This window comes from Carica papaya, chromosome 8 (genome assembly GCF_054855325.1).
Source record: "Carica papaya isolate Zhongbai chromosome 8, ASM5485532v1, whole genome shotgun sequence".
Lineage (NCBI taxonomy): Eukaryota > Viridiplantae > Streptophyta > Magnoliopsida > Brassicales > Caricaceae > Carica > Carica papaya.
The window spans coordinates 28,470,132-28,495,134 of record NC_142316.1 but is presented as its reverse complement, the minus strand read 5'-3'; the positions used below and the strand labels follow the sequence as shown (position 1 = coordinate 28,495,134).

Sequence of the window (25,003 nt, the reverse complement as noted above, 5' to 3'; positions counted from 1 at the left end):
TTTAAACGGTTAATCCCTTTAATATATACGAGTTATATTTTTATTAATTTTCAAAGCTTGAAGTTAACTAAGAGATTAACAAAATCAAGAGATTTAGCTTAGAAAATGAAATAATGCTCTTCCTACAAAATTAATTAATGACTTCGAATTTAAGTATTATTTCCTCCCTTATTATTATTATTATTTTTTTTTAAAAAAAAGGAAAAGAATGAAACTAGCCGATGCTTCAGCGAAAAAGACAAAGCAAAATATGGTTTAGTTGTCATTTAGCATTTAATTAAACTCTAGAAAGCTGGATAAAAGGGACATAATCATTCTGGATAATTTACAGGGTCTTTTTGCAAATTAGGTAGAAAAGAAGCCTCTTTTGGCAAAACTTGATGACTATATAAACTGTCTATAACTACCTCTCTCTCACTCCCCTGTTTCCCAAACTCTCTCATTGGCTACGCTTCTCCCTTGCTCTTTCCTTCTGCAAAACAAGATTATGAAGATGACAACAAACAAGAATTCAGCTCTTCTTCCTCTCTTCCTTTTCATGGTAATTATGTTTGTGACATTCTCGATAATTTCGGTCGAGGCCAGAAAGCATCACACCAATAAAAGCAGAGCTCATAAGCATAAAAAAGACAGGGGTGGCAACAATAATGCTCATGTTTTGCCCCCTGCACCAGCTCCTCTTCCTCATCCAACTCACTCTCTCATTTTCAATATTTTATCTTTTGAAGCAAAGGGTGATGGAGTTTCCGATGATTCCCTGGTAAAACATGTGAAATTAAAAGAAACTGGTTTTATGTTGTTTGCTTTTGTGTGTGTAGAAAAGAGAAAAATTAGAATTAATTGTCGAGAATATTGATTTTAACAGGCTCTTTTAGCAGCATGGAGAGCTGCCTGCAAAGTTACAGGGGCTTCAGTTGTAATTCCTTCAAAGTTCAAGTTCCTTATCAAGCCTATAACTCTTCAAGGTCCTTGTATGCCTCACCTTGTTCTTCAGGTTAGCTTTCTCTTCTTCTTCTTCTTCTTCTTCTTCTTTTTCTTTTCCTTTTCTTTTCTTTGTTTAATAATTTTCACATAATATTACTTTTCTGTTTTTAAAAGTTAATCTGAGTGGATTTTCAACAGATCGATGGAACTGTATTAGCTTCTTCAAAAGTGAGTTCATGGCCAAAATCCAGCTTGTTTCAGTGGATAAACTTCAAATGGATTCATAACTTCACCATTCAGGGTGCTGGAATTGTTGATGGCCAAGGTTCTGATTGGTGGACTCTCTCTCACGCCTATGATCTTCAGGTAATTAACTACTATCACCTAATTAACATCTTTAAATCTCAGCTGAAAGTTTTAAAGCAGCAGCTTAATCTTCATTAGAATGCAAAAATCTTTTGCAGAAAAGATCCAAACATATATCAAACATGAAACCAACTGTAAGACATCATCTGCTTTCACTTCTCATAATTCTTGCTTGCTTTTTCAATATATTTGCATATAACCAATTTGTTTGTATCCACAGGCTTTAAGATTTTACGATAGTCACAATGTTACAGTTCGCGAGATCACAATCATAAACAGTCCTCAGTGTCATCTAAAATTTGACAGCTCTAACGCGATTCGAGTTAACAACATAACAATTTCTTCTCCAGAAAGTAGCCCCAACACTGATGGAATTCACCTGCAAAACACAAGAGATGTAGAAATTCAGAATAGCAATATTGGCTGTGGTAAAAATGATAGTCCATTCACTTGATATTTTTACATAAAATTTGAAAATAAGAAAATAATAATGTAAGAAAGAAAGATAGAGCAGGTATGGTGAATTTTATATTAGGCAGGGCCCAGATAGTGCATGGCATGTTAGGGTTGCAGGGTAAAAAGTTATCTGATGTGAGGAAATATGATTGGTTTAGAGACCCTTTAAAAATTTAAGGCTATTAACTGTCACTAAACTAACTTTTGCAAGAAGCATGAACAAAAAGTATCAATACAACTAACTTTTTCTGTATATGGGTATTAACTAATCAAGTCCTAATATTCATATTTATCTTTCTTTTTGACAGGAGATGACTGTGTATCCATACAAACTGGTTGCTCTAATGTTCATATTCATCATATCAATTGTGGCCCTGGTCATGGCATAAGGTAATAAAAACAAAACATTGTTTTATCCCACAATTCTAACCTTTTCCCAATTCCAATTTTGCATCTCTTACCTCCGGTTTCCGGTTTAGTTATGTTAGTGATGTGATTAGAGTTTTGTACTGTAAGATCGGAAATTAAAATTTACCAATGTTTGTTTTACAGTTTAGGAGGATTGGGGAAAGACAAAAGTGTTGCTTGTGTATCTGATATCATTGTTGAGAAGATCTCAATGAAGAATACTATGGCTGGAGTTAGAATAAAGACATGGCAGGTAGAATTCAGTGGTTAAATTTAGAAATTCTTTGTTTAAAATTTCGAGTTCAAGTATGAAATTAATTTGGTGGGGGAATTAAACAGGGTGGAATTGGATCTGTGAAGAATGTAACATTCTCTAATATCAATGTGGATGATGTTAAGGTGCCAATAGTGATTGACCAATACTACTGTGACAAGCATTTTTGCAAGAATCAAACAGGAGCAGTGGGAATATCTGGAGTGAGATATGATAAGATAATTGGAAGTTATTCGGTGCAGCCAGTGCATATAGCCTGCAGCAATGATGTTCCGTGCACCGACGTTGATTTGATTGACATTCAGCTGAAACCCTCCTGTGATTATGGACGATCAGTCAAACAGGCTCTGTGCTGGAACTCTTATGGAAGATCAGAGGCTCCTCTCTTCCCTTCAAGTATTGATTATTGCTTGAGAAGGGATAGAGGTGGATCAGTCAACAGAATAGCTAAATCCCATGAGAATGTTTGTCACTGAACTGGGTTTCATTAGGTCTTGATGTACTAACCTTTTACTTTCCTTTTCTTGGGTGTTTTAGTGCGCTTCCCTTGTGCAAATTTTTAACTGTGTCAAGGTGATGATGGTTGAGAAATCTTTTGCAAAGTAACGGGATTGATCTACTTTGATCTTCTTTTTCTAAGTAAAAAATTGTAAGGAAAATCTAAAATAATAATTAATAGAAGTTATTAATATAAATTATTTCATGATTGATATATATATATATATTTTATAAAAATGTATTGAATTTGAGTTGAAATGTATATTTTGTGTCTCTTTATTAATAAATTATATTATTATTGATGTGTTTGTATTCCTTAATAAATGAAATTTATGAATTTATAATTAAAAAATTTTGTTTTTTTTTAAAAAAAATAAAATAAAATAAAAGTTTAGTGTGTTAACTTATAAATAAATGAAAATTTGTAAATTAAGTTTAACATTTAATTTCAATGGGTTTTAGTAACTAAATTTTCGTCATGAATTTTCTAGTGGTGATACCAAATCTGAGAGATATTTACTTTAATTTCAATTCATACAGATTGCTAAACAAAACAAAACAAATAAAAAAAGGGGGGGATATTATAATCTCAGCAAAACCAGAATCAAACCCTTAGACTTTATAAATTAATTACCATATTCATCTTCTTCGGCATGGATAAAAAAAAGGGTATCTTATTTGAAAGATGCACATTTACCAATAATCCAACTCAAAAATTTAACCATTTTCCTTCTCTTTATTCTATCAAATAAGAAAAGTGGCAGGAAACCCACGTCGGAGATCCACACAGTCCCTCCTCCTACGTTGTTATATATATATATATATATATATATATAATTACATGTACCTACCTGTATGCATATATGTTAAGCTTTCAAAATCTATGCTACAATATATATATATATATATATTTATATAGATAACAGTATAATTAAGTAGTATATCATTTTATAATTGTATGATTAGTGAATATTCTTCTTAGTCATTCTAGTTGTTAGTCTGTCATAAATAAATCAATTTTATATGTATGTATATATATATATGCAGAAGAGAGTGAGTATTTAGTTGGGTTTTTGCTTTTATTTTAAAGAAGAAAAGGAGACCAAAAGGTAGGTTAGTGGGGAGACCAAAAGTAGGGTTGTGGAGGAGAATATAGGGCTCCATTCCATGACTGAAAAGGAAGCAGAGAAAGTTTAATATTTACTTATTAAATGGCACACGCATGAGAATTCAGATTATATATATATATATATATAAACACATACATACGGTCTATGCTTGTATTGCTCTTGGAAGCAATGGGGCTAAAACATACACCTGCGGAGTACTGCAGAGTTGTTGCTGGAGATAAAAGATTTCTGATCAACATAACCTTGTCCATAGAAATTGACAATTTTTTTTATTTAAAAAAAATATTTAGTACGATGAGATGAGAGTATGGAATAATTTGGATGCGGCTTATCGATGTTTTCATTAGATTTCATATATATATATATATATATATATATAGATATACTAACTAGAGCTGAAAGAGCAGTATTTTTGAGTTATACATATATATATATATATATACCCAATACCATGCATTTGTTTTTTTGGTAAAATAATATTCTAAAAAAGTATAAAATATATATAGCTAGCCATCATTTTCCTTGAGTACTTTACCAGAAAACTATATACAATATATATTTCCAAAGATAGTCGAGAAAAGGTGGGATGTTGTTTGTCTAGAATAGTGATCATGGCCAATATTTTCCTTCAGCTGTACCACAAGTGTATACATATATATATATATATGTATGTGAATATGATGGATGTATATATGTGGGCGTGGACATAAATTTTCTTACTTTGAATTTTTATATTGGAAGGAGAGGTTGACGTTAGCTGCTGGTAATATAATTAGCCTTTTGGTTGGTTCGTAATGGTGTAGGTTTTGGATGCGCGCACCGCCCAACGTAGGCTGCCTGCTGGTCGATGGAGAATCTCAGTTAAGCTATTGCACGCGCATGGCCTACCATAAACATTTCATTTTTATAATTATTTTCAGCCACTGAATTGAAATTGAAGAGTAAAGCAAACAACTTCAAAAGAAATGAAAATAAAAATAAATAAACAAAAATAAATTAGATTTCCCTTCTACTTTAAGTGTGGGCATGTAGAAAATGTATAGCACCTGGGGTGTGCTTATAAGCCAAGCCATATAGCTAGCCTTAAAACCCTTAACTAATCTCTGCGTATATAAATTTAAACTCAATTCTCTTCAATAGATTATATACAAATCAATCTTGGTGTAAAGATATGTATAAAAAGATGGGTAAGCTCTTGATGGTAATTTACATTTTGGGTTTGTTGATGATAGCAGCAACTTATGGAGTTGCAGGGAACTTGTTGCATGACGACATTGAAATGCTGTGGGAGCTTGAAAATCTGGAGATAGTAGAAGATGAAGAGGTGGAATTGTTTGACATCCCAGCTTGGATCAGTGGACGTGGTAATAAGGTTCTTGTAAATGTTGATAGTTTTGGCGCAGTAGGAGACGGAGTTTCTGATGACACCCAGGTGCACATCATTTTAATATTTTATTCTCAACATTAATATTTTCCCGTTAAATAATTTTCAAAAAAAAAAAAATACTATTAGTAGAATTAGCCTATATATACGACTTATAAAAAAGTTATTTATTATTTACTAAACATGTAACAAGACATTGTTTGGCAGCACTTTTGTTTCTTATCAAAATAAATTATAACTAAAATTGTCTTGGACTCGAAACAGTTGTATCAATCTGATTAAACGTACGAGACTAACAAAGATGATCTTTCTTGTGTAAATTTGTTACTACAGGCCTTTGAAAAAGCATGGAAAACAGCATGTAGCATATCGAAATCAGTGTTCTTAGTTCCTCCAGGACGTCGTTACTTAGTTAACGCAACACGTTTTAAGGGTCCATGCGAAGACAGGCTAGTCGTTCAAGTAAATCCCAATATCCATCTGAATTCATAATTAACATAAATTCAGTACATTTGATTTATAATACTAGTCTTGATCATTATCAGATTGATGGAACAATCGTAGCACCAGATGAACCTGAAAACTGGGATCCAAAGTTCTCAAGGAACTGGCTTGATTTTTCTAATCTGCAACGGGTCATCTTCCAAGGAAATGGAGTTATTGATGGTTCTGGGAGTAAATGGTGGGCAGATTCTTGCAAAACAAACAAATCTAATGTAATTCTTTTATCGATCAAATTATTTATTCTTCATTTCACCAAATAGAAGGTAACTTACTATACTTGTTCTCACTGTTTTACAGCCTTGCAGAGGAGCACCCACGGTAAGATTCAACTTACCCCTTAATTTCATTCATACATACATACATACATATATATAGAAACACCATATTAGGAAGTGAGAAGAAGATTTAATACATATGCAAGAGTATTTTAATATGCAGGCGTTAACAATAGACTCAAGCTCAGCTATAAAAGTAAAAGGGCTGACCATCCAAAACAGCCAGCAAATGCATTTTGTGATTTCTCGGTCCGCAGCTGTGCGAGTGTCCGGAGTAAAAGTCTCAGCTCCAGGCAACAGTCCCAATACGGATGGAATTCATATCACTGCTTCCACTGGAATAACTCTTCAGGACTGCAAAATTGGAACAGGTCCTCAATGTTTTCCCTTTTGTTTTCTAAATTTCTAATCTCATTTTGTGAATTAACAAAAAACATATATTGATATTTATCTTGATTTATTAGGGGACGATTGCATTTCGATTGTAAATGGTAGCTCTGCTATTAAGATGAAGAGAATTTATTGCGGGCCAGGACATGGTGTTAGGTACAATCTTCATTTCCACTCCATTGTCTTAATTCCATTATTATATATATCTCGTTAACATGAATTCATTTCTGTGGCAAATTTCTATATACAGCATTGGTAGTCTTGGGAAGGATAACTCCACCGGCATAGTCACAAAAGTGGTTTTGGACACAGCATTTCTCCGAGAGACTACTAATGGTCTCAGGATCAAGACTTGGCAGGTAATATATATACACATAATATTAATGTTAAATCAACATAGCATACATATATACACGCTGATGGGTATCTGATGTAGGGTGGTTCTGGTTATGTTCGTGGAGTAAGATTTGAAAATGTGAGGATGGATGATGTTGCCAATCCAATCATCATTGATCAGTTCTATTGTGATTCACCAAAATCTTGTGAAAATCGGGTAAGTAATTGTATTCCATCATACCCTTATGGCAAGCTTTTAATCTAATCAAAACTCTGACATTTTGAATCTTATAATTGTGATTTTTTACAGACATCAGCAGTGGAAATAAGCCAGATAATGTATCGGAATATTAGTGGGACTACGAGTAGTTCAAAAGCAATGAAATTTGCGTGCAGTGACACTGTTCCTTGCAGTAATATAGTCCTTACAAATATCAACTTAGAGAGGAAAGATGGTACAGTTGAGACCTACTGTAATTCTGCTCAAGGTTTTGGATATGGCGTCGTCCGTCCTACAGCAGACTGCTTAAATTCTCATGATAACAAAGACAAAACATATTATTCTGTAACTCAACAATTTGAAAATGATTATCAGCTCATAAAACCAGTGGAAGAGGACACTCTTTTATCCAGCAGCAAAGATGAAATTATTCACACTGAGCTCTGACCTGGCTTCTTACATATACATAAATAAGTCTGATATAGTTTACTGTACTGGCTAAACTGGATTGTAGAGTTACTAGTTGAGAGGGATGGAGTGAGGTTACCATGTCAAATTTTATGGGGAGACTAGGAATGTTATATAGATATAGATATAGATACATACAAATTACACAAAGTTCATTAATTGAACACAAGCATATGATTGATATTGAGAAAAAAGTTGCTATAACTTTAATGAGATTGCATGTTATTAATGATTTTCCATGTTTATTATTTGTTCTGACTGAATATGAAAGTTTCCTGCATTGTAAATTTTTCTTTCCTCTTTTGAAGCTGTGTATAGAATATCGAAAACTAATTTTTATAAATTCAGTCCAATAATGCAGCCTTGGAAAAATAGAATTTGTTAATAGATTTTGATTTTGGATTGTTCTGAATTTTAAAACTTTCCAGTATTTACTATTTGAATTTTACTAAAACAATATTTCTTTATTTAAATTTTTTTGGAAATATATTGTTTAAGGTTACATTTGAACTTTCCAAACTACACAAAATCTTCCAAAGCTGTTTGGGAGAGTCAATAATACCATGAAGATAAAATGCCTCTGAATATACAAAGATGAATAATTTTGGAAGTAAAACCTCGGACCCAACAGAAAGAGAAGAAAAAAAAAAGAACCCTTAAATCTCAATGAAACGTGATGTTCAAACATTATACCAGACAACCGCCTAGATGATGAAGCATCTGTCTTCCAATATCACAGAACTATCTCAGCAGGACTTGACACTCCTATCTAATTTAAGATGCAACTAAAACAAAAACTACGTTGCTCAGATGATAAATTTATTACATCATCACATTATCTAATAAATTTTTGAGATAAACTCTTTAAAGTGATTTAAGAATTCCAACCACTCAGCTTCTCTCACTGCAACAATCAAAGAACCAAAACTGCCATGACAGTAGCTAGAAATATATGTCGAGGTTGAAACCTACTATTTATTTACCCCGGATTTTAACTTTAAGAGTCCAGTTAAGCCTTCCTTCTGGCAAAGGAAGGGATTTGGGCAATCTAAGGGGTACCTCAAACTCCCCAAAAGTTGTCAAAGGTGATGGTAGATGAACGTTTTCAGGCTGTATCTGCACACAAAGCTGTCTCGCTACCTGAAAGAACAAAATGACTATCAATAGATCTATTTATCAAAAGGGAAACTCATTAAAATAAGTGAACTTCAAATGAATTTTATATCTTTTGATGAAACAACAGCAGGACTGCTACAATCTTTATTACCAGCTAGCTTTGTAAATTCCAGGGCAGCATAAGATCAAAAGCCCATAAAAAAAATTGTAGTGAGAACCCCAGTAGAAGAGGCTAGCAAAATATTGATGAAGCAAAAACCAATTTATCATTTACTTTGGCTTGTGATACCTTTAAACTCATTTTAACAAAAAAAAATCAAATTTATCATCACTATGGCCTATGATTAGATACAATTCGTGTCAGCTTGGATACCACAAGATTACCTTAGACTGCATCTCAACAGCCAAAAAGTTTAAGCTGAGTTAGTTAACTATTCCTATGTACCATATCTGAGACTATATAGGTCAAGTGTCCAAAAATGTTTTCACCATTTGAAATTATGATCAGAACTAACTAACAATAGCTCCACCATCCTGTTTAGAAGTTAAGAATTGTATGATAAAAACTACACTTTCACTAAAGTTAGATGTAGAAGTAGAAAAAAATATGAGTGGCAGAGAAGTAAAAATCTTCAACTTAAGAAGTAAGAATAATTTGTACTGGCAATCTCCATTAAGAACACCACCTAGTACCAAGTTTTCATTCTCTAATCACCACGATCACTTCATTTATCAAGTAAAATATACTTGGAAACCCCTTTTGCCAATCCACACAGATGTTTGTAGTTTCCATCTTCACGAACAAATAAAGAGGAATTTATTAACTTCATAAAAAAAAAAGAGGAATTATTAAATATAGACATCTACGGGAAACAACTAATGCCTCACATGGGATTATGTAAATGTGATGACACATGAATAAATGGAAAGGTGAGGAACAGAAGTTGCAACTGCAATATGGCCTGTGAGATGGCAGTATTCTTCATTCTACTGTACTAATTCGTGGGCCATTAAGACAATTGTAGACCAAATGTATCACAAGTTTGAAGATCTTACAATGTATTAACTTGTTGATCTAGTAGAAAACACTATTAACAAAATATACAAAGTCAACTATTAAATATTACAGAGATTGCTAGCAGAACACCATGTATTAAAAATTTCACAGCAAACAGCTGTTGGAAACAAAAAGCAAAACAATACCTCAGAAATAAGCTCATCTGCAGTCACAGGCGAATGCAGTTCAATGGGATCATCTTTCATGGAGCGAGCACGAAATTTTTCAACATTGATGAACCTTCTCAATACCTACAAAGAGAAATACATTCAGTTATGTCCAAATAGGAGAAAGACACATCAAATTCTTGTTTCATAGCTTCTTGGAACTTTCTGAACAACAACTCTTGGTATTACTCTTGAACAATAACTAGTTGGATAAACTTAGTTGCTGTTTCAAAATCTTACAAGTTTCATTTCCATCTTTTTTGGAATGACTATTGAATTTCAATGGGAAGCTGAGCATGGAAAAAGATGAAAAATAATCGCAAAGATAAGTCAAAGATTCTTAAATATAGGTCACAAACCAGCTGAGCATTAGCTAAACGTTTTGCCGCCTTTTCATATTCTTTTGTCTTATCTTCCTCAACCTTCGTAACTACTTTGACCTCCTCCTCTTCCTCGGGTTGGTAAATCTGATCAAAATGCATTCACCCACAACATTAATAAGATCTCAGTGAACTTCTTCCGTAAGAGGGAGAGAAGGAAAGAACAAGGGTTAATGAAAATAATAATCTAGCCAGCTAATTATACATTCATGTTCCATTATTGAAACAAATAAATTGATTCTTTTCACTTTTTAAGACTATGTTTGGAATAAAAGAATTATTTTGTGGAATTCATCGCAAAATTATAGCTGTAATCTCATTCTATCTAGCATACTTTTAAATGATTTTGTGAAAATAAAAAACAAACAAACGAATAATTTTTTTTAAACAATCATAATTCACTTCCAAAATGAATCAATTTTGTAAAATTCGAAAAATCTATTATTTCAGTTCCACTTACCATTAATTTGAAATATATAGTTTCAGTATCACTTACCATTCATTTGGGGTTGATTTTTCATGTTTTCATGGTTCACTAAGCATAAAAAATCCAAATAAATTCTTAACAAAATAATTCTTTTTCCAAACAAACACTAAAACTTGGATCTACAAACCATCTATGGTCCATCATAAAAAAGAAACACTAACAGTCCCAGACCCAAAAAAAAAACGATTAACACTTAAGCAAAAGATATCACCAACAGAACGATCAAAGGTATACAAAAAACGAGTTTAAAGAGTTTTGGTTGAAAACAATCAGAAAGGAGGCCAGAAAAGTGATTCAGAACCTTGCGTTGCTCTCTGATGAGATAAGCAAACTTGTCAATATTTGGGACCGCGAGCAATTTGGGCATCAGATGGTTCCGGAAATACCCAGGAGCAACCTTCACTGTCTCACCAGCCTTGCCAAGCTTTTGTATATTCTGTGCACACACAAGAAATTGAAATGGAGCAGGGAAAAAGAATACTGCAGATGACAAAATAACCAAAACAAAAAGAACAAAGGAGAAATGAACTTACCGTTGTAAGAATCACCTCTAACTTCCTGTATCGAACTCCATGACAAGCATACAGTAGCCGGTGATGCATCACGTGGTCGGAGCTGTGTAAACTATTTTGTTTAATTATATGGCAAAGGGCATTCCTCGCGTGTTGCATGTAAGCCATATCTCACCTTCTTTAAGACACTCTGTATATCTCTCTTTTTTTTTCTAATTGACTCAAAACTGAAAATTTCAAAATTTTAACCCCAACAGATTGATGCCTGTTAACACCAAACTTTTCTGTCACATATACAATTTGCATGCATGGAAGATAAATACAATTAGAGCCGCCACTATTAAGATAAGATTAGAACACCATAAAATGACTACCTCTGGAAAAAAAAAAAACAAGAGAAGAAAAGGAAAATAAAGGAAATTAAAATAATGGGAACTAATGGGACACTTACAATAACATTGTCACCATCAGCCTAAAGAAGTTGGTCTGAGAAGAATAAATTGAAACATATAACAAACAATGTAAACCCGAAAATAAATCAAATAAATAAATATATGACTAGATATATTGACTTATCTTTATTTATATATATATATATATATATATAGTGACTCATTTTCATGCATCCTTCATCCATAAATATTATTTGAAAGAGTCAAATCCGATGCTAAATTCTCAAAATTCATATGAAATGCAATGAAATAAACAAAACCTGATGAAATAGATCAAAACATAAGAAATCTTCCAAATCAAGATTAATAAAATATTCTCGCAAATATACCAATCCAGATAATTTATTCAAACTAAAAGATTATGTAAATAAGCACATAGAAGGTAACCAAGACAAACAAGACAAAAATTTTTATTTCAAAAACCCAAGCACTCATGAAAAACTGTCTTTCAATCAAACATATTCTAGAATCCCATAAGGATGCAATAAATCCAACTGTCTACCTAAACCTAGAACACCATCTGCATAGTGAGAAGAATCATTCCAAGTATGTCAAAGCCAAAGTACATAAGAAAATATGTACCATCAGTTATTCAATGACAAGGAAAACCGATAGGAAAATGTTAGATTGCAATTTTCAATCACCAAGAAATGGGCAACAGTTAAGATATCAGATGACCACAAATCTGTCATCTCTAACAATTTCACGATCATATGCACAAGGTTGTATTTCTGGGACAGCACCAATTCGTTTCACCAGGTACATTTTACATGTGAAAGAAAAAATGCCTAAAGATCTCAGGCCATGTCCAATTTGAAACTTAAGCTAACATCAAAACGAACTCATAAAGAGAAAAACACAAAAACTATGACACGTGTCCCGAAACTACAGCAGTAAATTTCCGATAAGAAGTAGTAATTCGGTATAATAGGCATTTCATGAGCATTTTTTCATACAGTTAATAGGCAACCACGCTCCTGGGTTTTGTCCAGAGTGCAGTCTCCACACAATCCACAAATACAACCATCATATTGTTTGCATTACTATGATACGGATACTTAATACTAGTAAGAAAATTGGATAAGGAAAATAGAGAATGTGTAGCAAAATGAAAGAGGCAAAGAAGAGGAGAATTTACTCATTAGTTGCAGTATCCCAAATCGAGCAAGAATAAAATGGAGGGGGCAGCTTGTTGCGCGTGACCAGTAAACAACTTGTGCTGCTTGCAGTCACCAATGAGCGACTGAGAGATGGCGATTGAATGCGGAAATGGAAACGAAGGCCGAGACACAAACTTGCGTTGTTCAAGAGACGGTTTCTGCTTGATGATTATTTTGAGAGTTCGGGTTCAGCTTAACCGATTTTGAACAATAGATTACCCAGGGTGACGAGAGGAAGAGGAGGACCTTCGGCTTTGTTTAATAAGGAGCAAAGTGAAACAGATACAGAAGAAGCAGACAGGGTTGATTTGGCATGGTGTGCGGCAAAAAGAGCAGGGCGTAAGGGAGAGAAAGCTCCTAGTTTGTGTGTTTAAAATCTCCCTGGTGGCTGGAGGGAGATAGAGACAATGAAGACGGAAAACAAAAAGAAAAAGCTTTCAGATGGTCATTGCGTGAATGAGCTACACTATTTTTGGGGAGGAAGCCGACCACGGAGAAGAAGTTTGGGTTTTTACAGTATGAGAGCGTGTTTAAATTAGGGATTAAGGGGTGGAGATGGGTTGGGCCTTTAGCAGCGTCATTAAAAATATGTTGGCCTGGATTTTTGGACGGTGGTATAGATTTAAGGAACTAATTCAGGTCTTTAAATATTTGATAAACATCAGTTCTTCTTTTAGAATAGGAGGTCTTATCCAATGTTGAATAATCAAAATGTTTTACTCTGATCATGTTAGGTGAGAGAAGATTGGCACTTAATAATTGTAACTCCCTTCTCTATCAGCCTCTGCAGGCTAGTTGCTTTAGGGAGGATAACTTTTTATCTTCACAACTTGGCTCTAGACCTAGTTCGTGGAAAAATATTGTTGTTATGAGAGTTTTTAATTGATGGCCTTAGGCGAAAGAGTTAACAATGGTCATAGTGTTCAAATTCTATTAGATAAGTGAGTTCCTTTAGAATTAAGATAGTATATTTAGAATTCTCACATTCATGATTTTTTTTTTATGCAAGTGTCAGACTTTTACATGATAATAGTATTTTTAATTTTTTGGAAGGTGAACAATTTTTAAACATCCCATTGAGTAAAAGACTTTTACATGATAAAATCATCTTAAGTTCATTTAAAATATGGTAATTGTTAAGTGAAGTTAGGTTAAATGAAAGATATTATGGTATACTCTTGTTTGTTCATGTGTCAAACATTTAGTTTGGTGCTTATGTAAGAATATCCTACTAGTAATGATCAGGTTGGAATAAAAAGAGATATTTGTTGATAATCGTGCATAGTTGTTTACTCCAAAATATTGAGAACTTATTCAAGAAATGTGAGTATTTTAAGAAATTTAGCAAATTAGTTTAATTTACGGTACCTTTTTTCATTCTCTCCTTCTTTATGAATGGATCGAAATTGGTTTATCTTATTCGTCTTTAGATTTTTTAGAGTTTGATGGACGAAAAATTTATGATTGTATAAAAAAATATTGATGAATTCTTATATGTTGATTAACAAACTCTATGACATGTTTTTTCATATAATTACCAATGATGAAAAATGGGGATTCTCCTTTAGTTATGCCTACTTACACTATTTATAGGTGGTCTCCTCCATGTCATGCTTGAATTGTAACAAAAGAAAGAAGAGACTTTGAGTTATTTGTATTATGAATTGATCTTTGCTGGAAGAAACATATTTGTAATTTAAGAAATATAAATATTGTTGAAAATTTAATATTGTTATGTGGTTTAAAGTTTTCAATTCATTAGGGATTGTGTCATGTTGTGGTAGAAGACGACTCTTAAGTTGTCATAAAGGTCCTTCCTACACCAAATGTTTACTATATATATTGAGTAGGATTGTTTGCGTATGATATTTTTGTTTATAATTTTTTTTCTTCATTTATTTTTATATTTCGTGAATTTCTAAATTTTAGAATCAGATAATTCAGAAGTTAGCGAAAAAAAAGTCCAACAATTACCTCACAGTGAACTTATTATTTTGAAGTATTATTTTCTTTGATTCCCTGCTTTTGTGGGATTTGTTTTTGTAATTCTATGTGGATATCAGCTTCCTTAAAAAAGAAAAAATTAATGTTGAAGGGTCAAGTTTTAATTATTACTCTATGTAAGTTCTTTTTATATAAAAATGTCTCCTCCTTTGTATTGTCATCTATTTTCAAAACTTATTTAGAAAAAAATTCAACATATATTAATTATTGTGCATCACTATTCAATTGAATTTGTTTTTAGATAATTGCATGAAAATTTTTCTTACATGACATTAGCCTTGTTGAAAGGCTTTCATCTTGATTATCTTTAAAAATAATATTACACATTTCACGAAAGTAAAAAACAAACCATCAATTTATGGTTGTATAAAATAATTATGAAATTCAAATAATTTCAACAATTATGTTGTCGTTTATTTCTTTTATATTTCCAAGCTTAAACTTATCACGTATTATATTATGAATAACTTATGTTTTGGTTCATCTCATAGCTTACTTACTTGACTAGGCCCACCATAAAGCAATTGTTGCATATTGCAATGAGCTCGTGTAAGGTAACAAAGTTTATTATCTGTCCTAACGTGAGGAAGAGAGTAAAGGGACGACCTTTCCAATGGCCCAGAGGCTAAAACAACTACCCTATTGGAATAGAAAGCTCGAAGACCCGCTTAAGAAAAATCTATTTAAAAATGATAAGTTGACGAAGTCAAAACCATGGCTATCTCATATAGATGTTGGTGCGGCAAGGCATAAAGCTTTTATCTCAATTCATATAGAGTCGCGAGTAATTCCATTTCTACTTTTTAAAGGGTTTACGATGTCGATAGGAGAGGAGATTTTTGTAACGCCATCTATGAGCACTCTTTATTATTTTTTTATTTTTTCTTCTATTATTCAATCATATAAAATAAAATAAAAAATAGTCTCTTTCGTGTGCTACAAATATTTTTTGCATATCTTATAATGACTTTTTGACTAAAATTATGTTTATTTGAATAGATTTTTTTTATAATTTAATATAATAGAGATCTTATACCCATATTACGAAGATTGGATAATTTCATATTGTTGATATTTGAAATCAGATTAGGACAAAGAAGTGAATGGAAGCTACCCTTTAAGCTTAGGACTCAAACCTGGCTAAAACAAGAAACTAGGCAAGGGCTACGGTGGGCAAGCTGCCAATTTTGTCTAGAAAAGCAATAGGGATCCTCCCTTTTGAAAGAAACAAGCTTGAAATGAAGGTTAGTGATCATAACTTACTTTACTTGAGACTTCCAACTTTAAGTCAACTAAAGAAGGAAGGAGAGTGATTGGCATGAATTAAACACAACATTGAGAAGTCATAAAAGGACTATATTATTTGTGCTACAACTAATGATTAAAATGTATAAATTTTTAAATAAAAAATTTAGTCATCTAACTTAAATTTTTATTATCAGTATAGTTTTCTGATGATTAATATTCTTATACTCTGTTTAAAAATTAAAAATTTAAAAAATATAACTATTTATAATCGTATTATGGATTGACAGTAATTAATAAATTATTTTTTATTCAGTAGAGTTAAGAGTTTAAATCATTAGTATATCAACGGTAATAAGTAAGTTAATATTTATTATAACAAACCATAATATGTTGAGACAAAATAATTTTATAGCGCATAGGTTCATTGAAGAACAAAAAATCAACATAACTCTTTTAGATTCCAACCAAAAAAAAAAAAACTTTAACTTTTGGTATTGAGGTCTCTTGGGTTTGGCAGAGTTTGAAGAACAAAATCTAGCAAGAAAGCACTTGAGCTTCATTATCAGATTTTGTATGGAAACAAAAAAAAAATACCTTAGGAGAACCGGAAAGAAAGAGATCACAAAATTACAAACATGATAAAAAGGAACAGTCCCAACGCGTACAAGTATAAAGATCCTAGCTCTTATACAATCTGCAAAGCGACTAGCTTGCAAACACAAAAGCTTGAATATTGTTCATCCAATCCGACAACCATTTTAGAGACTAGAAGTTGTAATGTCATCAGCCGGCGCTGCAGTTGCAGACTTGGATCTTGCAGACATTCCCCTTTCACTTTTACTGGTGTCTGCAAATTTCAAGCTTGTATAGTGCAAGCCAATCTCTTTTTCTTTAGAATTCCATTCAGACAAGTAATAGTCTTCTTCTGTAAAATTTTTATTAGAGGGACCGCAAAACATCCCTCCCCATTGTGGGAAATACATTAAACAGATTGGGAGTGTGCAGATTATAATCATGATACCCATTAGGGTTATCCCTGTTTCCTTTGAATATTTCGACCCTTTGAAGAAAATTAGCTGAGTCAAAACTGCACCCACATTTCCACCTCCTCCTGTCATCCCAGATATTACGCCCAGTGACCTGAACATCAACATAATCATCTCTCTGTTTGGTTGATAGTGTTAAGTGATACAAAAAATTCAAGAAGAAAATCAACTAAGTGTAGAGAATTTACCTTCTGGAGATAAAAGGAACAACCCCAAATGTAAGCCCGCATGCAGCTTGAACGAACATAGAGAAGACGAGCATAACGGCGATGGATGCGCTTAGAGATCTGACCCGACCCAGAATCACGCAGAATACACCTCCTAATGTCTGCACCACCCATAAAGACCATAGTCTGCCCCTCATGCCAAACCTCTTAGACATCATATCGGAGAGAATTCCTCCGGCCGGCCGAGAAACCACGTTCGCTAATCCAAAACTTGCGGCAATGATGCCTGCTGTGTGGAGTTTCAGATTGAATCTGTCATAAAAGTACTCTGCAATTATGTTGTCAACTGCAAGTTCCACTCCGAAGCAATATCCATAAGTCAATGCCAAAATCCATCCTCTGTAATTCGTTATCCCGTGATACATTACCTTGGAGAATTTATCTTTCTGTTTATCCCCAGATTTCTGCAGCACTAGGTAGTTTCCATCCGGCAAATCTTGGCCAAACAGGAGAATGGCAAATGCTGATAATGTTTGAAACAAGGCAGGGACGAAGAATGCGATCCGCCAAGCTGTGAATTTTACAGAACCAATGTCACGAATGATGGCAAACACAACAGGCATGATGAGCTGCGTTGCACCACCACCGAGATTTCCCCACCCACCTGAAAGGCCATTAGCAGTACCAACGACTCGACCAGAGAACATTGAACTCATCCAGAACTGAGTTGATACAAAAGTGGCTAATGAGAATCCTGTGAAAAAGCGTACCAGGAGGAAAGACAGAGGTGATGAAGCTATAGAAGTGAAGTAAACAGCAGGTGCAGTGAGGAGGATGAGTGAAGCAGAAGCAAGACGAGGACCGAACAAGTCGCAGGTAGTGCCCATGGCTATACGGGCAAAAACTGCACCGGAGACTGATGCAATCCCAGCATTGCCAATGTCGGTTGCTGTGAGATTAAGGTTGTCACGGATGATGGGAAGGAGCGGTGGAGCTGCAAACGTGGAAACAAAGCAAGAAAAAAAGGATATCCATGATAGATGAAACGCTCGCATGTGAGGTGCTGCAGCTGAGAATACTCTGAACTCAGTTGCTTTGTTTTCTGAATCCACTGGAAGAGCAAATCTTGTTTGCTGCGATTCAACTCTGCTGCCTTCCATTTCCATCTCTATACACTCTTCCTCTTTTTGCAGGATGTGATTGAAGCTTTGCATTTATTTATAAAATGCTTAAAATTTTTCTTAGGTTTGGCAAATTTTTCTTTGTTTCTTTACCATGGAAAACTGATTGGCCGACTTTAGAAACTTGGGTTAAAATATTGAATTCAGAGGGTTTGAATTGGAGGATAGCCATGGCCTTTTGTTGGTGAAAAAGGCAAACGCGTGAAGCAAAAAACTCAGAGGTGACGCCGAGTCCCATAATTTACAATGGTTTCATGAGAAGAAAGGACAGAGAGGTTGGCGTAATTCAAAAGCTGTGAGAGGAACGGGATGGTTAGAAGGTAGAAACAAATTTGTACTAAGCATTGACTTTGAATTTGGAGACTAGGCGATAGATTCTCCTTTGAAGTTTCCTCGGCAGAGTGAGAAAGACAAGAATGTCCTCATATACTTCTTCCACTTCATAAATTGAAGACATGAAGGAAGGGTAATTTCGTAATTCGATTGGAGCAATAATTGATGTTTATTAAATGAAAATTGGCCAAAGAATATTCATCTGGGGTATAGGAATCATTTGGATGACTAAGAAGATTCATTTGATTATTATTATTTTTAGAATAAAAAAAGATATAACTTCAAAATAATTGGATTGGAGAAGGGTTTTAAGTCCGGGACAATTTGGTAATAAAGTGCAAGTGTGAGGGCAGTTCTAAAATTGAATTGCCCAAGTTTTTTTTTTTTTTTTTGGGTCATGTTAGTGTAAAGTTGAGGCACATTTAATAGCTACCTGACCTAAATTGCAGTGTTTAAATAGGGAGGCAGTTCCAACGTTTTTGTTTTTTTTTTCTTTCCAGAATTTATATAGGTTGGAATTTAATGTTTTCGTAGTAAATATTGTATTCAAATTTTAGTATTCTACTAAAAAATAAAATAAAATAAAAAGAAAATTATGTAAATTATACAAAAAATTCTCTATTTATTAAATAAATAATAAGAAGGTGACAAGAAAACGATCTCTTAAAGCATTTTTAGAAGATGGTATGAGAATTATTTTCTGAAAATGAGTGATGATGCAATGACGCACTGAATACGTCATTTTTTTTTTGGTATCCTAATTATGTTCGAGGCAATGTTTAAATATATTATAAAAATAAAACTGCGCAATGTTTAATAGGCCATGGTCCGTGAATAGTGAACCCATTTGACTTGCAATTTAATTGATGCAATTTTACAAAAAATAAAAATAAAAATAAAAATACTAGATAATGAATAGCACAAACTAAAACTTAACCAATTAAAAAATAGTGATTTTCTCACGAAAGCAGCCTCAACATTTACTTCGATGCTTCTTAGACCACCCTCCTAAGGTTATTGAGACAGAAGTTCATGCCAATATTCAGTGGGTGTTAAATTGTTTCTAGAAAAAAACTGTATTATTTACTTTCAATTTTTTTTTATTTATCGAATATGGTAATTCAATTTTAAATAAAATTCGATTAAATTTAAACATATACCTTAAAACACAAAACAGGACTATAAAAAAATACCAATAAACTTGAAATGCAATCATTAAGTTGTTCACATAGTTTACGCTCAATTTATTTATAACTAAACTCCTTCTAAATTTCATCTAAAACTAAATTAATCTTAATTGTTACATATTTGAAATTATTTTAAATGATTAATGAATAATAATTTAAAATTTTATGGTAACTATTACAAAGTAAATTTTTTTTTTTAGATCAAAACATATCCATTATCTGTACAAGAAATAAATTTCACTTTTACAGTTCACGCTGCATCTTTTATTTATCTTAAAAGTAAATATATATATATATATATACTAACCAATTGCCAATCAAATTATTCGGCAACTAACAAACTGTTTGTCTCCTCTAACACAAATTATATGGTTAAAGTTGGATCGATTAATAAGGATCCAGATAAGTTCAAAAAGATGAAAGCCAATCCTATATTTAACCATCTAATAATAATAATACGCATTAAACTTTTCCTAATTAACTCGCCACACAAGATAACAACGACTGAACTAATTAGTCCTAAAAATTCCTCAGATAGCGGATTGCCTCTATAAAATTTCTATCAAACTCCCCATTTTACAAGATTCAAAATCATCCATCCTCCTTGGAGATCAAACTTGACACGCACCGGTTGCCAAGATGAACCAAGCCAGATTTACGTCGTTGGCCTTTTTGGCAACCACTGCCATCTTCCTCCTCCTTGCAGGCAAACCGGTGCAAGCCGACTTGTGCTCTAAAACAACTTTTGTTAAACTTTGCAGACCACTTTTGAAAGGAATTAGGAGCCCAGCATACGCCACTGAGGTCGCCACCAAGTCGTTGATTAACGAGATAGGACGAGCCCGCAATGTCTTAGGCCGGAGCTTAACCCCCAAAACTGCCGATATGTGCAGAGAAAACTATGATAATGCCATCGACAGCCTTAAAAAAGCGCTGAAATCTCTTAAGGTCCGCGACCTTTACATCGTGAGTATCAACCTTAGTGCTACACTTACTAATATTGTCACATGCGATGATGCCATTAAAGCGGCAAGCAATCCTGTCAAGCGTATCAACCTCAGGTTGCGAGGTCTGGCTAGTAATTGCTTGGCATTGGCAGAGATGACGCCGAGTCACTGATTTCCATTTTGATCATGCGGTGGTCTTGATTTTTAAAAAAATATTTAATTTCTTTTTGTTTGTTTCTTACACCGACTCTTGTTGTGTTTAATATACTAGAAACTTGGGGACCATCTTCATGTTCATATATATTTATTATGGGTGTCTGTTGTGTATGCTCATGATGACCATGCAGCTAAACTAAATTCATACTTGGTTATCGTAACTATTTCTTTTAAGCTCTTACTTATGTTGTATATGTAAACCCATTGAATAGCTCTGTGTGTTTGTTTTAATTGATCCACATATTGTTTGAGAGGTAAGAATTAGGATGAAGAATTGCAGTTAATTAATATCTCTCGTAAATCAAAAGGGCATGAAGAACAATCTAAAAACTTTGTTACATCAAACCTCATCTTAAACAAAAACAACTCAGATACAACAAAACCGTCAGCAAGAAATTATTTATTCAAATTCAGACAATGCTAAAAACCACAAATCTACAAACATCATAAGATTTGTTCAAATTATCAAAATTTCCATTTACAACAATTTTACTTGTTCATATTTAATTAATTAAAACTTTTACTTTAGAAAACTCGGTCCTATAACACATATTAATGCCATTTGTTAGGTTTACATGTATGGACTACATGCATGTATATATATATATATATGTTTACTACTAACATGGCCCCCATGTTTTTTTCAAATTTTGTTTTCTTTCTTTTTTCTTAGATTCTTTCTCTCATTTGCAACTCTCCATCTCCCAATTCACTTGCCGACCACTTTTTTTATATGCAAGTCTTAGATTACTACTTCCATTCTTTTGTTTTCCAAAAAAAAAAAAAAGGAATCATACATATTCTTTCCTACTAATGTTATTTTCCTTATTTTTATTTTCTTGTTCATATTTCTGTATAGATAAAAACTACGCCTTGAAAAACTAAAATATTTGATCCCCTTTCTAAGTATTTCGCTATTATTATGGTCATTTTATTATCTGCTCTTTTTTGTTTGTGACGAGAATTTAAGGTGTATATAAAAATTTGTACGTTGAAGAAGTATAAATTTTCATTTGGGTGGATTTTTAATAAATTCTTATTTGATTTTGAGAACTGTATCAAAAATAATTTTACTTGATTTTAAACATCTTCTATGTATATCACTTTTTTGTGAAAAAAATTTTAAAAATGCTTAATAACTGGTTGATAAAATAACTACAAAATACTTATTAATTTGCTCGTTAAGGATGATTTATCTTACTATACAACACAACTATGATTTATTTCAATTCTTAAAAATGAACATATCATATTATTTGCTTGCCGTCCAAGAATGCTTTATATTAACAAAATTAGGTTACGAGTTCTTAATATGGGAAAAGACCTATTTTATGTTTGATTTCTTGTCTACCTTGATGCTAATAAATAGTTAGTAGGAAAGACAACAAAATGTTAGATTAAAGCCCTTAATCATAATCCATACTTATAATACAACACTTTAAGACCTTAGATTTGTTAAATTTGGCATATTAATTTGGGTGATTTTTCTTGGATCGCTTTCATTTTTTTTTTCTTTTTTTATTAATCATCATTTTTATTTTTTTCTTTTTCATTTTGGTTTTAGATAAAAAATTTACATTAAAATTTATAAGTGTATATTTAGAACAAGTGTTTTAAACTTTTTTTCATGGTTCAAATACTAAGATAACTTCAAAAAAAATTGAATTGAGTGTTTCAAATTTTTCTTATGCAAATACTTAAACAATACAAGGTATAATCTTAAAACTTTAATAAACAATACAGCAAATAAATTCAAGAGTAGACAAGGAAAAATAATGCAAACTTAAATTTGTGAAGGTTTTACCCCAACTTGTGCATGCATCTTTTTTCCTCAAGTCAATTGAGCTAGAGTTTCTACTATTTTCATAAACTCTAAAAAATATTTTTCCAGAACTTTTAACTACCAATGAAATATACACTCCTCTCTTAAAATAACTAATGAAATTACAAGTATTTATCTAATAAAAAATATATTTATAATCTAAAACTTACTTGGGACTCAATTAAAAAAAAAATAATATATATATATATATATATGAAGATTTTCGTTTGATGCTTTGAAAATTATTCCCTAAAAATTTCAAAAATTATGGATTGAGCAATATATAATAATTAAAAAAAAATTTGAAAGATTTTTTGAAAAAAAATTATTCTTAAAAACGTACTGTACAAATAAAAATACTATAAATGATTCAAAAAGGGCTTAAGAAAGAAACATGAAAATGTTTTACTTTAATTTCCAAATGATCCCACAAAAGTTATTTAAAAATAATGTAGATGGAATATATTTATAGTTCCAAAAGAAAACTAGTCTTCGAAGACAATAAAATTTGATTCATCATGTGATTCATTATGTGATCGACAAAAAAACACCACATGACCCATTAATTTAAAAACGTTTTACGTATGATTTATTATGTGATTTTTATTATCACATTATGTAACAAACTAACTATTTCAGTTATCTCTTTGTATGCTCAAGAATGTTATACGTACAATCACATTCTAAAATAAATTTATTATTTTAAAGTAATTTTTAGTGTGTTCAGAAATGTAATGCATTAGTTATTTGATACATTACTGTAGAAAAAAATTATTTGTTTAAAAACTTTCATTCACTTTGAGATTCCTTTCAAATTCATTTCTTAAATAAATTTGTATTTAAACACATAAATAAAATAACTCAAACACATTTTTAATATTTAAGAGAATTAATTAAAAATTTCTAAAATTTTTGCTTTTTCTCCAATAATCTATTTTTGAAATAAATAGCTTCTTTAAATCAAGGATGCATTTTTCGAAGAAAAATATTTTTAAGTAAATTAACAAAAAAAAAACTTTAAATAATTATATCTTGAATCTTCAAAATTGAAACATCTAACTATATGAAAGATAAACAATAAAATGAAAATTTTCAATTTTAAATCTTCAATGGTTTTTTTTTATTGATTTATTAACAATATGATTAGTTAAAATCTCAGTACTCTACTTAAAAATCACTGACTTTAAAACTATTGAGAATATAGAACTTACTAAATATATATATATATATATATCTTAAACTTATAACGACCACCTTATAATATTTAATTAAATAGATTTAAAATTTAACTTGTTAGTATTTTAATAGAATTGATGATTATTAAGTTAAGTTTTTTTTTTTTTTCCCGAATGAGTTATTACAGATTTGGTAAAAGTAACATTTTATTGTGGTAACCTATTCTTAGTTATAATAAGTTAATATCCGATAATATTTCTTAATTTCTAAAAATATTTCTATCAAATTAAATTTTCGTTAATTATCAAAACCAATGAATATAGTTCAAACATTTTTCGCTTGAAATTATCTTTTAAATACAATTTCTCGTTAATTAATATCAAATTAAAGTTTCTTCCCAAATTAGGGATAGAGGGAGACTGATAGAACAAAGATGAACTGAAAATTTAATATGAGCAACAGAATAATTTGCTGATTTTTTTTTTTTTAATTGTGATATCTATAAATAAAAAGATTATGAACAGTGTCTTTTTTATACTAGATAATTTTACATTTCATCATCTCTGACCTCCTCCTATTCTACCTCTCAAACAAAAGTTAAGTATTGTCTCCAAAAAACATTTCTAAGATGTCAAATTCAAAATCCTGATATTTAACCACTTAAAATCATGCATGGGGTGTTCAAATACTCGTGAGGTTAATTTATATATAC

The 25,003-nt window shown here is 32.0% G+C and overlaps 5 protein-coding genes and 1 long non-coding RNA gene across 6 annotated transcripts; 3 read left to right on the top strand and 3 right to left on the bottom strand.

The window, feature by feature from the left end:
• The first annotated feature begins 361 nt into the window (after positions 1 to 361).
• Positions 362 to 3,038, top strand: LOC110813113 (Pectin lyase-like superfamily protein). The gene is made up of 8 exons (XM_022040124.2): positions 362 to 760; positions 866 to 994; positions 1,123 to 1,290; positions 1,389 to 1,424; positions 1,511 to 1,718; positions 2,055 to 2,136; positions 2,299 to 2,407; positions 2,494 to 3,038. Exons 1-8 carry the CDS (start codon positions 488 to 490, stop codon positions 2,902 to 2,904), a joined length of 1,416 nt encoding a protein of 471 aa, XP_021895816.2. The 5' UTR covers positions 362 to 487; the 3' UTR covers positions 2,905 to 3,038.
• A 2,090-nt stretch (positions 3,039 to 5,128) lies between these two features.
• LOC110813144 (putative polygalacturonase At1g80170) lies at positions 5,129 to 7,920 on the top strand. The gene is made up of 9 exons (XM_022040170.2): positions 5,129 to 5,488; positions 5,774 to 5,902; positions 5,986 to 6,156; positions 6,242 to 6,262; positions 6,383 to 6,590; positions 6,684 to 6,765; positions 6,860 to 6,968; positions 7,046 to 7,162; positions 7,256 to 7,920. The coding sequence occupies exons 1-9, from the start codon at positions 5,228 to 5,230 to the stop codon at positions 7,610 to 7,612; spliced, it is 1,455 nt and encodes a 484-aa protein (XP_021895862.1). The 5' UTR covers positions 5,129 to 5,227; the 3' UTR covers positions 7,613 to 7,920.
• Positions 7,921 to 8,296: 376 nt separating this feature from the next.
• On the bottom strand, positions 8,297 to 13,480 carry LOC110813158 (Ribosomal protein L9/RNase H1). The gene is made up of 6 exons (XM_022040188.2): positions 12,943 to 13,480; positions 11,374 to 11,617; positions 11,142 to 11,276; positions 10,333 to 10,440; positions 9,953 to 10,057; positions 8,297 to 8,773 (listed from the first exon to the last, which is right to left on the bottom strand). Exons 2-6 carry the CDS (start codon positions 11,518 to 11,520, stop codon positions 8,609 to 8,611), a joined length of 660 nt encoding a protein of 219 aa, XP_021895880.1. The 5' UTR covers positions 11,521 to 11,617; positions 12,943 to 13,480; the 3' UTR covers positions 8,297 to 8,608.
• On the bottom strand, positions 9,222 to 9,946 carry LOC148252775 (uncharacterized). The gene is made up of 2 exons (XR_015813895.1): positions 9,638 to 9,946; positions 9,222 to 9,542 (listed from the first exon to the last, which is right to left on the bottom strand). It is a non-coding gene; the product is annotated as an uncharacterized LOC148252775 (long non-coding RNA).
• A 3,271-nt stretch (positions 13,481 to 16,751) lies between the features above and the next one.
• On the bottom strand, positions 16,752 to 18,911 carry NRT2.5 (nitrate transporter2.5). Its single transcript, XM_022040092.2, has 2 exons — positions 17,451 to 18,911; positions 16,752 to 17,356 (listed from the first exon to the last, which is right to left on the bottom strand). The coding sequence occupies exons 1-2, from the start codon at positions 18,641 to 18,643 to the stop codon at positions 16,975 to 16,977; spliced, it is 1,575 nt and encodes a 524-aa protein (XP_021895784.1). The 5' UTR covers positions 18,644 to 18,911; the 3' UTR covers positions 16,752 to 16,974.
• A 1,781-nt stretch (positions 18,912 to 20,692) lies between these two features.
• On the top strand, positions 20,693 to 21,474 carry LOC110813114 (uncharacterized). The gene has a single exon (XM_022040125.2). It carries the CDS (start codon positions 20,770 to 20,772, stop codon positions 21,247 to 21,249), a length of 480 nt encoding a protein of 159 aa, XP_021895817.1. The 5' UTR covers positions 20,693 to 20,769; the 3' UTR covers positions 21,250 to 21,474.
• The last annotated feature ends 3,529 nt before the right edge of the window (positions 21,475 to 25,003 follow it).